This window comes from Zalophus californianus, chromosome 3 (assembly GCF_009762305.2).
Source record: "Zalophus californianus isolate mZalCal1 chromosome 3, mZalCal1.pri.v2, whole genome shotgun sequence".
In the NCBI taxonomy this organism is placed as follows: domain Eukaryota; kingdom Metazoa; phylum Chordata; class Mammalia; order Carnivora; family Otariidae; genus Zalophus; species Zalophus californianus.
The window spans coordinates 122,649,400-122,665,193 of record NC_045597.1 but is presented as its reverse complement, the minus strand read 5'-3'; the positions used below and the strand labels follow the sequence as shown (position 1 = coordinate 122,665,193).

Sequence of the window (15,794 nt, the reverse complement as noted above, 5' to 3'; positions counted from 1 at the left end):
ATAGGTTTTCCAAAGCATGTGTGTCAAACATGAACTTCTCCTCAGTAATCCCAGCTTGCCGGGGAACTGCATGCGCTTCTGTTCCTAAGCACAGTGGGCTTGTGTCTGGAAACCATGACAACTTTTATTTTCTTTAGCAACTTAATATCCACCATGTTTCATGATTTTATTCCACTAGTGTATATTAAGGTTTGAACAAAGAGAAGAATCATCATATTAGGGAATTTTTTTTTTCATATTCATTCGAATAATTTCTCTCAGGTGTTTTGTTTTGTTGAGCCTTTCGTTGAGTGGCTGGGGACAGGAATGAGGAGGTGGAGGGGAAAAGATGGATATTTTCCCACCGATTCCCAGAATTTCATGTCCCTGATTTAGAGACCCAGACCAGAGGAAGGGCAGTCAACTGACCTCATGACAAAATAACCTGAACCTGGCAGAGCTTTATTGGGTGCCGTTCAAGTATCAGGGTCTTAAACCTTGTAACAGCCCGGCATTCAGTGAAACGTTCTTCCTCTCCTGTGAGACCCCTGAAGCTGCCAACTGTTTGGGACTCTTGTGGAACCTCTGTCTCCCTCTGGGTGTTGGCCCTGTGCTCGATCTGAGACATCTTGTTCATAGCTCAACTCAGAGCATGGCTGTGTACCTCCCCTACGCTTTTTGTCCTCTCCTCTGACAACTAACTGTGATATTAATATATACTTTTAGGAGGGCCCGACTACACAGTGATCTGTAAACTGTTTGCTCTGTTACATTGATGAGAATCTCGATAATAAAAATTACTTGTATAATTTTAACACAGATCTCTGAGAACAGAGTTGGTCTTGGCTTGAGTGATGTGCATGGTTCCATCTGGCCATGGATTGCTGCAGGGGTAGAGGGATGGGGACATGCCACACATGTTGTCTGCCTAGCAGGGAACAGACAGAGCTGTTCTTCCAACTCCCTTCCTATTGCAGAAAGGACTACTTGCCATGGGGTAAGGCAGGGCTTCCCTACGAGTGTGGTGTTAGATTACAGAAATGCCTTGAGATTCTCTTCAACCTCCAGCAGTGAGACAGGACCCAGGTGGCCAGAACCTCCTGCATTGAGCAGCCTCATCCATTTAGCTATTAGTGATATCTGATGTGGGCCATGGCACAAAAAATGTTTGAAGTCTTCCTGTTAGGACTGTTAGTGCAATAACACAAATATTGGAAATACCTTTTTGGATCTTGGAAAACAGAGTTCACAGGCATTCTTTCTGGTGAGACTAACTTCATTTATACACATACTACCTTCGTGATTTTTTCCATATCCAAACAGTACTTGTACTGTTATTAATCTTTTCCTTTAACTTGGCTTTTTTCAAACTTAGTTTTTCAAGGCCTAGTTGACATACGACGTTACATTAGTTTCAGGTGTACAACATAGTGATTCAATGAGTTTATACATTATGCTGTGCTCACACAATTGTAGCAACTGTCACCACACAACACTGTTATAACACCACTGACGATATTCCCTATGCCGTGCCTTTCATTCCTGTGACTTACTCATCCCATAACTGGAAGCTTGTACCTCTCCTTTATCCATTTTACCCATCTCCCCACCTCCTCCCTCTGGTAACCATCAGTTTGTTGTTTGTATTTATGGGTCCATTTCTGCTTTTTGCTTGTTCATTTGTTTTGTTTTTTGGATTCCATAGTAAGTAAATTCATATGGTATTTGTCTTTTTCTCTCTGACTTATTTCACTTAGGATGATACCCTCTAGGTCCATCCATGTTATAGCAAATGGTGAAATCTCATTCTTTTTTAACGGCTGAGTAATATTCCATTGTGTGTGTATGTATGTATGTGCATTAATGTGTGTACACACACATTATCTTTATCCATTCATCTATCGATGGGCATGTGGATTGCTTCTATATCTTGACTATTGTAAATAAGGCTGCAATAATTATAGGTGCACCTATATCTTTTTGTATTAGTATTTTCATTGTCTTTCAGGTAAATACCCAGTAGTGGAATTACTGTATTGGATGGTATTTCTCTTTTAAGTTTTTTTGAGGACCACCCATACTCCTCATACTGTTTTCCACAGTGGTTGTACCAGTTTATATTCCTGCACGAGGGTTTTTCTCTACATCCTCATCAGCACTGGTTATTTCTTGTCTTTTTTATATTAACCGTTCTGACAGGTGTCAGGGGATACCTTGTTGTGGTTTTGATTTGCATTTCCCTGATGATGAGTGATGTTGAGCATCTTGTCATGTGTCTGTTGGCCATTTGTTTTATCTTTTTTGGAAAAATGTCTTTTCAGGTCTTCTGCCCATTTTTAGTCAGATTATTTTTTGCTGTTGAGTTGTGTAAGTCCTTTATATTTTGGATATTAACCCCTTATTGGATATATCATTTGCAGATATCTTCCCCCTTTCACTGGGTTCCCTTTTCATTTTGTTGATGGTTTCCTTCACTCTGCAAAGCTTTTTATTTTGGAATAGTCCCAATGGTTCATTTTTCCTTTTCTTTTTGTTGCCTGATGACATATCTAGAAAAATGTTGTTATGGCTGATGTCCAGGAGATTACTGCCGATGTTACTTTCTAGGAGTTCTGTGGTTTGGGGTCTCACATTAGATCTTGAATCCATTTTGAGTTAATTTGTCTATGGTGTGAGAAAGTGGTCCAGTTTTCCCAGCACCATTTATTGAAGAGAATGTCTTTTCCCCATGGTATATTCTTGCCTCCTCTGTCGTTGACTGATTAACCGTATAAGTGTGTGTTTTTCTTTCTGGCTCTCTGTTCTGTTTCTTTATGTGACTGCTCTTATGGTGGTATCATACTGTTTTGATTATTACAGCTTTTTTTTTTTAAAAAGATTTTATTCATTTATTTGAGAAAGAGAGCTCACAAGCAGAGGGAGAGAGAGAGAAGCAGACTCCCCGCGGAGCAGGGAGCCTGATGCGGGGCTCCATCCCAGGGCCCTGGGATCATGACCTGAGCTGAAGGCAGAACCTTAACCGGCTGAGCCACCCAGGCGCCCCGATGATTACAGCTTTGTAGTATGTCTTCAAATCTGGGATTGTGATACCTCCAGCTTTTTCTTTCTCAAGATTGCTTTGGCTCTTCAGAGTCTTTTGTGGTTCCACACAAATTTTAGGATTATTTGTTCTAGTTCTGTGAAAAATGCCACTGTTAATTTGATGAGGATTGTATGGAATCTGTAGATCACTTCGGGTAATGTGGACGTTTCCACAGAATTAATTCTTCCAATCTCCGGTATAGCTTTCCATTTGTTTGTGTCGTCTTCACTTCCTTTCATCAGTGTTTTATAGTTTTCAAAGGACAGGTCTTTCACCTCCTTGGGTAAGTTTATCCCTAGGTATTTTATTCATTTTGATGCAATTGTAAATGGGATTGTTTTCTTAATTTCTCTCATTATTAGTGCATAGAAATGCAACAGATTTCTGTGTATCAATTCTGTATCCTGCAACTGTACTGAATTCCTTTATTCTAATAGTTTTTTGGTGGAGTCTAGGGCTTTCTATGTATAGTGGTAGGTCATCGAAAAATAGTGACAGTTTTACTACTTTCTTACCAATTTGGATGCCTTTTATTTCTTTTCTCGTGTTTTTGTCTGATTGCTGTGGCTAGAACTTTCAGTGCTATGCTGAGTAGAAGTGGCGAGAGTGCACACATCCTGGTCTTATTTCAGATCTTAGAGGAAGAGCTCTCAGCATTTCCCCATTGAGTCTGATATTGGCTGTGAAGATGAAAAGGTTTTGTCCATGAACCACTTCAGATTTTCTCACATGCCACTCTGGAAGGAAACACTGTATTATCTTATAGTTCTCTCAGAAACCAAACATAAACCATTCTAATCCTTACTAAAATGGCTTTAGTTGTAAAGTTCTAGTCTCTGGAAGATTTCAGAATTTCTATAGGAGTTAACAGGTAGCAGTAGCTCTCCGTGTGGATGTAGGTGTGAGGGACTATGTTCTCCTCACCTGTTAGTTACCTGGGTATCATGGTGACTGCCCACGTTGGAGGACAGCGGAGAGAGACAGTGAATTTGAGCAGCTTGTGCATGAGATTAATGCAGAGAGGAGCGCATTTCATTATGTCACTGTTGGCTTGTTGGGAAGAATTCTAGAATATAAACAGGGCATTGGATGCTAGTTTAGCTTTGCTGTTAATTACCTGTGACCTTGGACAAAGTAAGTTTTCCTGTGTGGTCCTCAGTTTTTTTCTTGTGAAGGAAAAGAGGACTGTGATGTAATCGGCACAATTCTAAGATCCCATCGTGTCTCTTCACCTTACCTTCAGATTATTCAGGGTATAGCCAGGTCCATAATCCCTTATCTGTGATTGAGAAATTCCCAAACTTTAGAATCCAAGCCTTTCATAACTTACTTGGCAGAACACCTGAACTCATTTAGCAGTCGGACTTGACCTGAATTGACATGAGTCTATTTATAGCTTTTATTTATCCCATTTAGTGGCACTGTTGATATATTTCACTACAGAAATGTGTTTGGTTGTGGGGTATTGCTCAGACTCTGCTAGGGTGTCATATAAATAGGGTGTGTGCCTCTTATTGCCTTTGTAAAGGAAAAGAAAACCTCCAAATTCCTCAAACACATCTAACCTCAAGGGTTTGGGATAAAGGATTGTGGACATATAATCGACATATACTCAAGTAATATGTATGCATATACTAGGTATTCCTTTAGGCTCTGGGAAGCAGTTGGGCAAAAAAATTATAATTTATATCTTTAACATTGAACAGATTAAGTGACTATGGTTGAGGTGTATGGGGAGGTGACAGAATATAGGGAGGACACTGAACTTTGTCCAGGGGCCTGGAATTCTGGTAGCGAGGTGGGAGGATCTTCTCAGAAGATAGAAAGCATGACCTGAGTCTTAAGTGAGATGAAAGGAGCTAGTCAGGTGGACTAGCCTGGGTGGACGTGTAGATGGGAATGGGAAATACAGTCTGATGATGATGACAGTTGGCATCCTGGGCAAAAGGAAGCACTGTGGGGAATTATACAGGTGCCCTCCGGCTAGAACCTCAAGCCACGCTAGTATGGCTGATGCCCATGTATGTGGAGCAGTGTGCTGGGGGAATGAGCCTGAGCCCATGGAGACATGATGAGCTTTTCCCTCGGTTTTTCCCCTAAAGATTTTTTGCAGGGGGCGGTGGGATATGGTGGATGGCTAGCAGGTGGGTGTTTGAAGCAGACATACCTGGCGTTCCCAGCTACAGTGGTCAAAGGGGGGAGAAGATGGTACCCCGGTCTAAGGCTTTGGTGGGGGTGGATTACGAAGGAGACTTTCTTTCCAGAGAGTGGTCTAAGATGCAACTCTGGCATTTCATGTTTTTGGAGCAGTCTCCAGGGCTCTCTCTTCTTGATCTGTGCTTCAGCTTTGTGATGTGTACTTAAAGATGTTGGAACTAAGGCCTGGCAATTAAGGGGTTTACTCAGGACCATGCAGCAAATTTAGGGGAGGGATATTGGTTGGTAAAGATATATTTGCACCAGAGAATAGAAAAGTTCCAAACAGACATATGCCCAGGAAAAAAAAATTATTGTAGAAATCAGATACATATGCCAAGAGTTGTGGGGGAGTAGGTTATGAATAATTTCTGATTCCTTTCTTGTGCCCTTTTGAGTCACGCCAGCCACCTTCCGTGGAAAAGCAGGGCCTGGGCTCACTCGGTCCTTCCCTAACGACTGTGTAAAGGGCTCCGCTTCCTGCATCCTTTGCTGTGTGCACCCCTCATCTGGCACTCCAAGTACTTTGCGTTTTTAGTCACTTTTCCTGCTGGCTCATAATTTGGCAGTTGTTCATTGAGCGCTGTCTTCAGAGGGCGTAAGAGTTCACTTTATTGCCTGGCTCCCCCAATTTCTGGCAGAAATGGGGAACAGTTAGAAGTAACTTCCTACCTTGACCACACACCATGTTAGTCGTCCTTGACCTCTCGCTCTCCCTGCCCTCATGTGCACCCGATTTCAGCCGCAGGGAGTGCTCTTCCCTTTTTACAGCAACAGAGGGTCATTTGTAATCCCCTGTCTTTGTCCTCCCTGCCTCGCCAGTGTGCCCTCTTGGTGGCGGCTCTCCTCTGCACCCTCCGCGCCCTCTCCTCTGCCCGGCAGGCTCCATCTCTGTCTGCCCAAGCCCTCGCTCCTGGGAAGCCGACTTAGGCTTCCGTGCCACCCGGTTATGTCCGGTACTTAAACCACACAGCTGGTTTCTTCTCTGCGGCTTGCTGAGTATCATATCCCTGCACCTTCTCCCTGCTTTTACCTCTAATGCCTAGTTTGTAATTTGTCATATTTCCCTTTCCTCTTATTCGGGGCCTTATTACCAGCACTGCATCTTTTTTAATCTTTGTATCCCCAGGGCGAAGCACAGCCTCTGACTCAATGGCCATTCTGATCCCTTAAACTGGGGCTGCCAGTTTAGCAACGAGCACATCAAAATATGTTTTGAAAGGCAAAGATAGATAGTAGTGGGGTAAAAAACATTTTTGAGGGTTTTTTTGTTTGTTTTTGTACAAGATTTCCATTATCTAAAGAAAGAAGGGCTTGTCCTCCTCTTGCACAGATTTGGAGTTCCTTGACAAACAAGAGCATGTCTTAAACTTTTATCATCCTGAATGTTTAATGTGGTGCTCCACACCTAGTAAGTATGTAATGTACTTTATATTGAGTGAAATAAAATAATTACTTTTTTTGGCCAGAGGGAGTTCCACGTGACTGCTAGAGTTTAATCCCAGACTTATTTGGCACTGGTCATGCTTCTCCAGAGTAAGATGAAGACAATCAGTGACTTGACCAGTAGTTGAAGAAAGAGAGGTGTGACTAAATCCCAGCATAATCAATTAAATGGTCTTTCTTTTTAAATTTGATTCCTTTTGTTAAAACATGGGGCAGATAATGAGATTAAAGTATGGGAAATATAAACATGAGGGAAATTTTCAGCTTTGTATAGTGAAATTTGTTGTTGGGGATCACTAGATCTTGTGTTTAAAAAAATCCACCCATGCCCTTTTCTTTTGCATTTATAGAGAAAGCCCACTTAGCCCTTCCCAAGCTAGCCAGGCACATAATCCCAAATAGCTGGTTAAGTGAATGTGAACAGGTAATGCTATTATGCTAAATTAAAAAAAAAAAATGAAAGTAGGCCACTAAATGTATTCCCTTTTGGAGGAATTAAGACACAGTGAAGGGCCCATCTCTGTTTCCTGTAAATTCATGTGGCCCTTAAAAAAGGTATAAATGACCTTATACATCCATGTCTAGTTGTATTTTGTGGGGTATGTCTTAGTACTAGAAAGAAATCTTTTTTCTTTTTTAAGATTTTCGTTTATTTATTTGACAGAGAGAGAGAGAGAGAGCGAGAGCAGGAACACAAGCAGGGGGAGAGGGAGAAGCAGGCTTTTCCTGCCCAGCAGGGAGCCCGATGTGGGGCTCGATCCCAGGACCCTGGGATCATGACCCGAGCTGAAGGCAGAAGCTTAACAACTGAGCCACCCAGGCGCCCTAGAAAGAAATTTTTTTGTTTAAAAGTTTCATGGGCTCCTCATGAGAGGAGATAAGGCCCTTGAGATGAGGTGTCACACATCTTCTGAAAGTAGTGGTTTATGTTTTGCCAGGAAAGTTCTAATCCATTGACTAATATACTTTATGATTACAGTTATGCAATGTGGATAAGTTATTTAGACTTAAACAGTCTCAACTAGAAATTTACTTTTACATTACTGAAAACATGGAATGTAGTATCAATTAACTTAGTCAAATCAATGAAGTTAAAGAAATTGCATAGATCTTCTAAAACACATTCCTTATCATGGCTAATCTTTTGCATAAATGATGTGTATTTATATGGGATTTGTGAAATGGATTCTTGCAGTTAAGTAACTTAATTTCTTTGATCAATGACAAAGGAGATTGAAGCTTTTCAGGTGACCTGTAAGAATTCGAAGGCTGTGAGAGAAGTTATAATTCAATTTTTCTTTCTTCTCCCCAAGCACCCTGTTAGGTATTTAGGAATAGAAGGAAGTTACATGGAGAAAGGAAGAGGGCAGTAAACCAAGTAGTCCCCTGGCCTCATTGTTGAAGCCTTTGATGGTAGAAGAAAAATGGATTTCTTGGTTTCTTCTCTTTAAGGGGAAGAATCAATTTTCTAATTCTAAGTGATGAAGTTTAAAATTTCTCTCTTTATAAAATTACATCAATTTCTTTCACAAAGAAGAGTAATTTTTCTGGGGGAAAAAGAGTTTCTAAGGCATTGGAAGCCATGCTAAGCTGAAATTAATCTCTTTCATATTTGCTTGGGGTAAGGAGAGAGTTCATGCTTTTCAGCCATTCTTCTGTCTTCCCAAATGACTGTCTTTCTCTGCATTTTATCTTGTGCCTTCAGTCTGAGAGTAAATAATAGAGCCGTCAAGTGGGCAACTGTGTTTGCCCATAGAAAAAAGAAATGAATATTTCATATTATTTGCATTCTCCCAATGGGAGGGATTATTTCTCTGTTCTGTTTTTACTTCTCTTGTTTCACTTCTGATTTTATTTATTTGGGCCCTCTCTTTTTCTTGATGAGTCTGGCTAAAGGGTTATTAATTTTCTTGATATTTCAAAGAACCAGCTCTTGGTTTCATTGATCTTTTCTGTTTTTCTTTTCTTTTCTCTGTGTTTTTAATTTTCTATTTCTGCCTTGATTGTCGCTGTTTCCTTCCTTCTACTAACTTTGGGTTTATTCTTTATCTAGTTCTTTTAGGTGTTTGGTTAGATTGAGATTTTTCTTGTTTCTTGAGGTAGGCCTGTATTGCCATAAACTTCCCTCTAGACCGGCTTTTACTGTGTCCCGATGATTTGGGATCATGGTGTTTTCATTTTCATTCGTCTCCCTGTGTATTTCCTCTTTGATGTTTTTGTTGGTCTGTTCATTCTTCAGTAGTATGTTGTTCAGCCTCCACATGTTTGTTTTTTTCCCAGTTTTTTTGGGGGGGGGGTTAGTTTTATACTGTTGTGTTCGCAAAAGATGCTTGGTAGGATTTCATTCTACTTAAATTTATTGAGATTTGTGGGCTGATATTTGATCTATCCTGGAGAATATTCCATGTGCACTTGAAAAGAATGTATATTCTGTTGTGTTTGGATGGAATAGTTTCTATATATGTGTCTGTTGAGTGCCTCTGGTCTAATGTGTCATTCAAAGCCACTCTTTCCTTGTTGATTTTTGCCTGGGTGATCTATCCATTGATGTAAGTGGGATGTTAAATCCTGTACTATTAGCGTATTACTGTCAATTTCTCCCTTCTGTCTGTTAATACTTTATGTATTTAGATGCTCCAATGTTGGGTGTATAGATATTTATGATTGTTATATGCTCTTGTTGGATTGAACCCTCTATCATTATGTAATGCTCTTTGTTGTGACAATCTTTGTTTTAATCCATTTAGTCTGATAGAAGTATTGCTTCCCCAGCTTTTTTCTTTTTGGCTTCCATTTATATGGACTGTCTCTTTAAATCCCTTCACTTTCAGTCTTGTGTCTTTGGGTCAGAAGTGAGTCTCTTGGGACACCTCGGTGGCTCAGTCAGTTAAACGTCTGCCTAAGCTCAGGTCCTAGGATCGAGTCCCACATCAGGCTCCTTGCTCAGAGGCGAGTCCGCTTCTCTTTCTCCCTGCCTCTCCCCCTGCTTGTACTCTCTCTGTCAAATAAAATCTTTAAAAAAGAAGTGAGTCTCTTGTAGGCAGCATATAGATGGGACTTACTGTTTTGATTTATTCAGTCACCCTATGTCGTTTGACTGGAGCATTTAGACCATTTACATTTAAAGTGATAGGTGTGTACTCCCTTGTCATTTTTTTATTATTGTTATGTTAATCACCATATATTACATCATTAGTTTTTGATGTAGTGTTCCATGATTCATTGTTTGCATATAACACCCAGTGCTCCATTCAGTATGTGCCCTCCTTAGTATCCATCACTGGGCTAACCCATGCCCCCACCCCCCTCCCCTCTAGAACCCTCCGTTTGTTTCTCAGAGTCCATAGTCTCTCATGGTTCGTCTCCCCCTCCGATTTCCCCCCCTTCATTCTTCCCCTCCTGCTGTCTTTTTTTTTTTTTAAACATATAATGTATTATTTGTTTCAGAGGTACAGCTCTGTGATTCAGCAGTCTTACACAGTTCCCTTGTCATTTTATTCATTGCTTTCTGCTCGTTTGGTAGTTCTTCTCTTTCTTGCTCTCTTTCTTTGTGATTGATGACTTTTAGTGTTCTACTTGGCTTCCTTTTTATCTCATATGTGTCTATGACAGGTTTTTGGTTTGCGGTTACCATGAGGTTCATCTGCAGCATCCTGAGTATACAGCAGTCTATGTTAAGTTGATGGTCACTGAAGTTCAAACATATTCTAAAAGAACTTCGTAAAGAGTAAAACTCTCCTCCACATTTTCTGTGTAGGTTGTCATATTTTACATCTTTATTTTGTGAGCCCCCATCACCAATCTTTTAGATATAATTGATTTTACTATTTTTGCCTATTTATCTTCATACTAGCTTTGTAAGTGATTACTACCTTTACCGTGTGCTTGCTTTTCCTCATGATTTTTTTTCCTTTCATAATTTTCTTGCTTGTAATTATGCCTCTTTTTTTCCATTAAAGAAGACCCTTTAACATATTTTGGAAGGTCAGTAGGGTGTCGATGAACTCTTTTAACTTTTCTTTGGGGAATGATTTATTTCTCCTTCAATTCTGAATGACAGCCTTGCCAGGTAGAGCATTCTTGCTTGTAGAAGTTTTTTGCTTCGGCACTTTGAATATATCATGTCACATCTTTTTGCCCTGCAACATTTCCATTAAAAAATCATTTGATAGCTTTTCCCTTGTATGTTACTTTTTTTTCTCTTATTGCTTATTAAATTCTGTCTATATGCTTAAAAATTGACATTGTTATCATGATATGGCTTGGTATGTTCTCTTTTGGCCTCATGTTATTATGGGCTTTCTGTTCTTTCTCTTCCTGAATGTCTTTTTTCTCTGCAGATAATGGAAGTTTTCATCTATTACTTTTTCATATAAGTTTTCTGTCCTTTTCTCTTTATCTTTTTTTTTTAGGAATCCCTATAATGCAGATGTTGTTATGGTTGTTGGTGTTGCTGAGTTCTTTTAACCTGTTCTTATCTTTTTATTATTCTTTTTTCATTATGCCGTTCAGCTTGGTTGCTTTTCATCACCCTGTCTTCTAGGTCACTGTTTTTTTTCTGAATCCTCTAATATGCTGGGTTTTTTTTTTCTCTACTGTATTCTTTCAGTTATTATATTTATTACCTCTTACCACTTCTTTTGCATATGTTTTGAGTTATCCATTCTTTTCTCAAGTCTACTATATATCTTTATGACCATTACTTTGAATTCTTACCAGTTATATTTATCTCCTTTTCATTTTGCTCTTTTGCTCTGATATTTTCTTGGTCGTTCATTTGGATGTATTTGTTTCTTCACATGTCTAGTTCTTTGCTTTTGTCTCTAAGTATTTTAGAGATCAATTATACAGGAGAGTGTTAATTTCCATGATTTCTTTTAGTTTAACTGCTACTGCTGATTTCTGGATTTATACCATGTGGTTAATGAAGATACCTGGTATGATTAACCTGTTTGTATTTGCTATAACCCTTGCCATTTTGTTCATTGCGTTCTGGTTGTTTTTGTAGTTCTTCTCTTGCTGTCTTTCCTTGTGACTTATGACTTTAGTGTTAGACTGGGCTTTCTCTTTTTTTGTGAGTCTATCATAGGTTTTCGGTTTGTGTTTACCATGAGATTTATACATAACATCCTAAGTATACAGCAGTCTATATTAAGTCGAGGGTCATTTAAATTTGAACACATTCTAAACTTTATTTTTATTCTCATTTTATATGTTGTCATATTTTACATTTTTATTTTGTGAAGCCCTGTAACCTAGTTTTTAGATACAATTGATTTTACTACTTTTGTCTTTTAATCTTCACACCAACTTTGCAAGTGATTGCTTTACTACCTTTACTCTGTTGGCTTTTCATTCATGAATGTTTTTTCATAATTTTCTTCTTTTGGCTTTTTCCTTTTCCACTTCAAGTCCTGTTAACGTTTCTCATAAAATGTATTTAGTGGTGATGAACTCCTTTAACTTTTGTTTATTTGGGGAACTTTTCACCCACAGAGGTTATCATCCAGAATTTAAGGAGATATTTTCTTGGTTTTAGTTTTTTTTTTTTTTTTTCCTTTCAGCATTTTGCAGGCCAGAATGAGTAACATGATATATTCAGTTTCTGCTGATTAATCAGCTGATAGGCTTTTGGGGTTTCCCTTGTATGTGACTATTTGCTTCTGTCCTTATCTTTATTCTTTGACGTTTTAATTATGTGTCATGGTGTAGACTTCCTTGGTTTCCATCTTATTCAGGACTTTTGGGTGCTTCTGGACCTAGAAGTCTGTTTTTTCCCCTAGGTTAGGAAAGTTTTCAGCTATTATTTCTTCAAGTCAGTTTTCTGCCCCCTTTCTGTTTTCCTTCTGGGACCCATATAATGCAGGGTTTTTTTTGTTTTTTTGTTTGTTTTTGCTTGATGTTGTCAAAGAGATCCCTTAGCTTATCCTAATTAAAAAGAATTTTTTTTTTCTTTTTCCTGTTCAGCTTGGATTGCTTTCCAGTAGATCATTGATCCATTCTTCTGCATCCTCGAATCTACAGTTGATTCCCTCTAGTCTATATTTCATTCAGTTATTTAGTGTCTTCAACTCTGATTGGTTCTTTGTTTTTTAATTTCTTTATTGAAATTCTTCCTGAGTTATCCACTGTCTTCTCCAGTCTGGTAGCATCCCTTTGAACTCTTCCTCTAGAGGTATAGATTTGGTATATCCACGAAGGAGAGACATTCACGGTCTATCCTATGTCACCATCTTGTACCAGAATGTTGTCACTTTTTAATCACCAAAGGAATTTTGTCCTCAGTTATATTTTGGGTTATCACAGAACATTTTGTCAGTAAATGTAATTACATGAGTGGTAGCCACATTCTCTTCTAACGTAATTCCTGCAGAGATTTGGAGGAAGAATAATTACTACCTTGTTCTCCACTTATTTTGTAGCTTTCAGAATCACCTTGAAGTGAGGAAGATGTTCAGTTCTTCTATCACATTTTAACCTGCAATACCAATTAATAAAGCCCTGGGGGAAACCTCTGTTCTCTTGCTAACCGACACAATTCTTGTCCACACGTGCAGGTATTGTGGAGGATTACAAGCCACCATTTTACGACGTGGTTCCCAATGACCCAAGTTTTGAAGATATGAGAAAGGTGGTCTGTGTGGATCAACAGAGGCCAAACATACCCAATAGATGGTTCTCAGACCCGGTAAGAGTGCCAGTTTCTTAGTTTTAGAGCTGTCTTCACCTTTTTACTAGGTGAAACCCAAGAGCAAGCAAATAGCATAGTTCCTGCATGATCTGCCCTGTCTATTGCTTTCTATCTAATGTAGAAGGGCCTTGGACGTATTTAAGTAGGTTCACAAAATGGTATCATTGAAAGAGCAAAATTCTCTGATCTTGCTAATAAATGACAATATTCACAAGAATTTCTACTATTGACTAGCTCTAGGAGCTAGGAGACTCATTACTCTGCCACTAGCCCTAGACCTGCAGTTTCGCAAGTCAAACAAGAGACCACCCTCTTTCCTTCTCTGCATATCTGAAATTCCAAACTGAAGCTGTTCTGCCGAAGATTTGTATTGCTTCTCTTTTGTAGCAGCAAGTCTGAAACACTGAGGTATGACACCATCTGCAGATTTCATTATTAACTCTGGGGTAGCATTATCTCTTTTAGCACCCATAAAACATCAGGGGGTCGAGCCCATCCTATGTAATTTACCTCGTAAAGTCAGCTGGTAGCATTAGGATTCCAAAGGCCAGAGTTCACAAAACTCAAGAGGAACTCCTTTATCGGTGGTCAAGGCCTTGATTATTTGACAAAGAAGACGGCCGTAACAGCCCTGTCCCTTCCCAAGACCTGCAGAGTTCTGCAAAATCTGTTGACACATCTGCCAAGTTTCTGGGGCCGCTGAAAAGCCACTTTTTCACTATGGTATTTGTTCTTCTCTCCTCAGACATTAACCTCTCTGGCTAAGCTGATGAAAGAATGCTGGTATCAAAATCCATCCGCAAGACTCACAGCTCTGCGTATCAAAAAGACTTTGACCAAAATTGATAATTCCCTAGACAAATTGAAAACTGACTGTTGACATTTTCATGGTGTCAAGAAGGAAGATTTGACGTCGTCATTGTCCAGCTGGGACCTAAGGCTGGCCTGACGGGTTGTCAGAACAGAATCCATCTGTCTCCCTCGGCACATGGCTGCTTTGACAAGGCAGACAGTCTACCCAGCCATGCATTGGGGAGACACCAAAACCACCCTAACCTCGCTCAATGACTGTGAACTGGGCATTTCACAAACTGTTCACACTGCAGAGACTCATGTTGGACAGACACTGTTGTCAAGGTAGGGGAACTGAAGGAACACAGAGAAATCCTAAAAGAGATCTGGGCATTAAGACAGCAGCTTTGCATATCTTTCACAGGTCTCCTAGACTCTCCCCATGGGAAACTCAAGGAGGTGGGGAATTTTTATCAGCAATATTGCCTGTGCTTCTCTTCTTTATTGCACTAGGAATTCTTTGCATTCCTTACTTGCACTGTTACTCTTAATTTTAAAGACCCAACGTGCCAAAACGTTGGCTGCGTACTCCACTGGTCTGTCTTCGGATAATAGGAATTCAATTTGGCAAAACAAAATGTAATGTCAGACTTTGCTGCATTTTACACATGTGCTGATGTTTACAATGATGCTGAAACATTAGGAATTGTTTATACACAACTTTGCAAATTATTTATTACTTGTGCATGAAGTAGTTTTTACAAAACTGCCTCATGCATCTGTTAAAGCTTATTTTTATGTGGTCTTATGATTTTATTACTAAAATGTTTTTAACACTATACTCTGAAATGGACATTTTCTTTTATTATCAGTTAAATTCACATTTTAAGTGCTTCACATTTGTATGTGTGTAGACTGTAACTTTTTTCAGTTCATATGCAGAAATGTATTTAGCCATTACCCATGTGACACCACCGAATATATTACTGATTTAGAAGCAAAGATTTCAGTAGAATTTTAGTCCTGAACGCTGTGGGGAAAATGCATTTTCTTCGGAATTATCCATTATGTGCATTTAAACTCTGCCAGAAAAAAAAATAACTATTTTGTTTTAATCTACTTTTTGTATTTAGTAGTTATTTGTATAAATTAAATAAAAGGTTTTCAAGTCAAAGACTTTTTTTTTTTTTTACCATATAAGAAAGATCTCTATTCTAGAATGCATTTTATTATGGGAACAATAGAAGCACAAAATGAATTTGTAAATCGAATTTGCTTTTCAAGTCTAGTAACAATCTTGAGGGTCTTATGAGGATGACGTCCAGCTTGAATGTGATAACAGAAAATTTGAATTTTGTTTCTTTTTTGGGTTGTGATTATTTTATTTTTTCTTGGTCCATGCCCACAACTGTGAAGTGAGGGTGATAGACTCGTGAGTATAAATAAGAGGGATGATGTCCAGGCACTTTTTTAGTATGAGGGCCTGTGTGAATGGAAAGCAGTCTTAAACATCTCACCTTGCTGCTTGGGGAGAGTCCACTGCTGGTTTTTTTCACCTCTTGTGTTCAACAGGATTGAAAAGGTAAGGTTTAAAAATAGCCCAAATAA

The 15,794-nt window shown here is 39.1% G+C and overlaps 1 protein-coding gene across 6 annotated transcripts in view; it reads left to right on the top strand.

Annotated features, from left to right (window-relative positions):
- The window catches only part of ACVR1 (activin A receptor type 1), a 123,515-nt gene extending 108,155 nt beyond the window's left edge, over positions 1-15,360 (top strand). For all 6 annotated transcript variants that reach the window (XM_027589992.1, XM_027589989.1, XM_027589993.2 and 3 more), the window contains 2 exons: positions 13,261-13,391; positions 14,140-15,360. In XM_027589992.1, the coding sequence (XP_027445793.1) occupies positions 13,261-13,391; positions 14,140-14,274 (266 nt within the window). In that variant the 3' untranslated portion in view covers positions 14,275-15,360. The remainder of the gene's footprint in view (positions 1-13,260; positions 13,392-14,139) is intronic.
- The last annotated feature ends 434 nt before the right edge of the window (positions 15,361-15,794 follow it).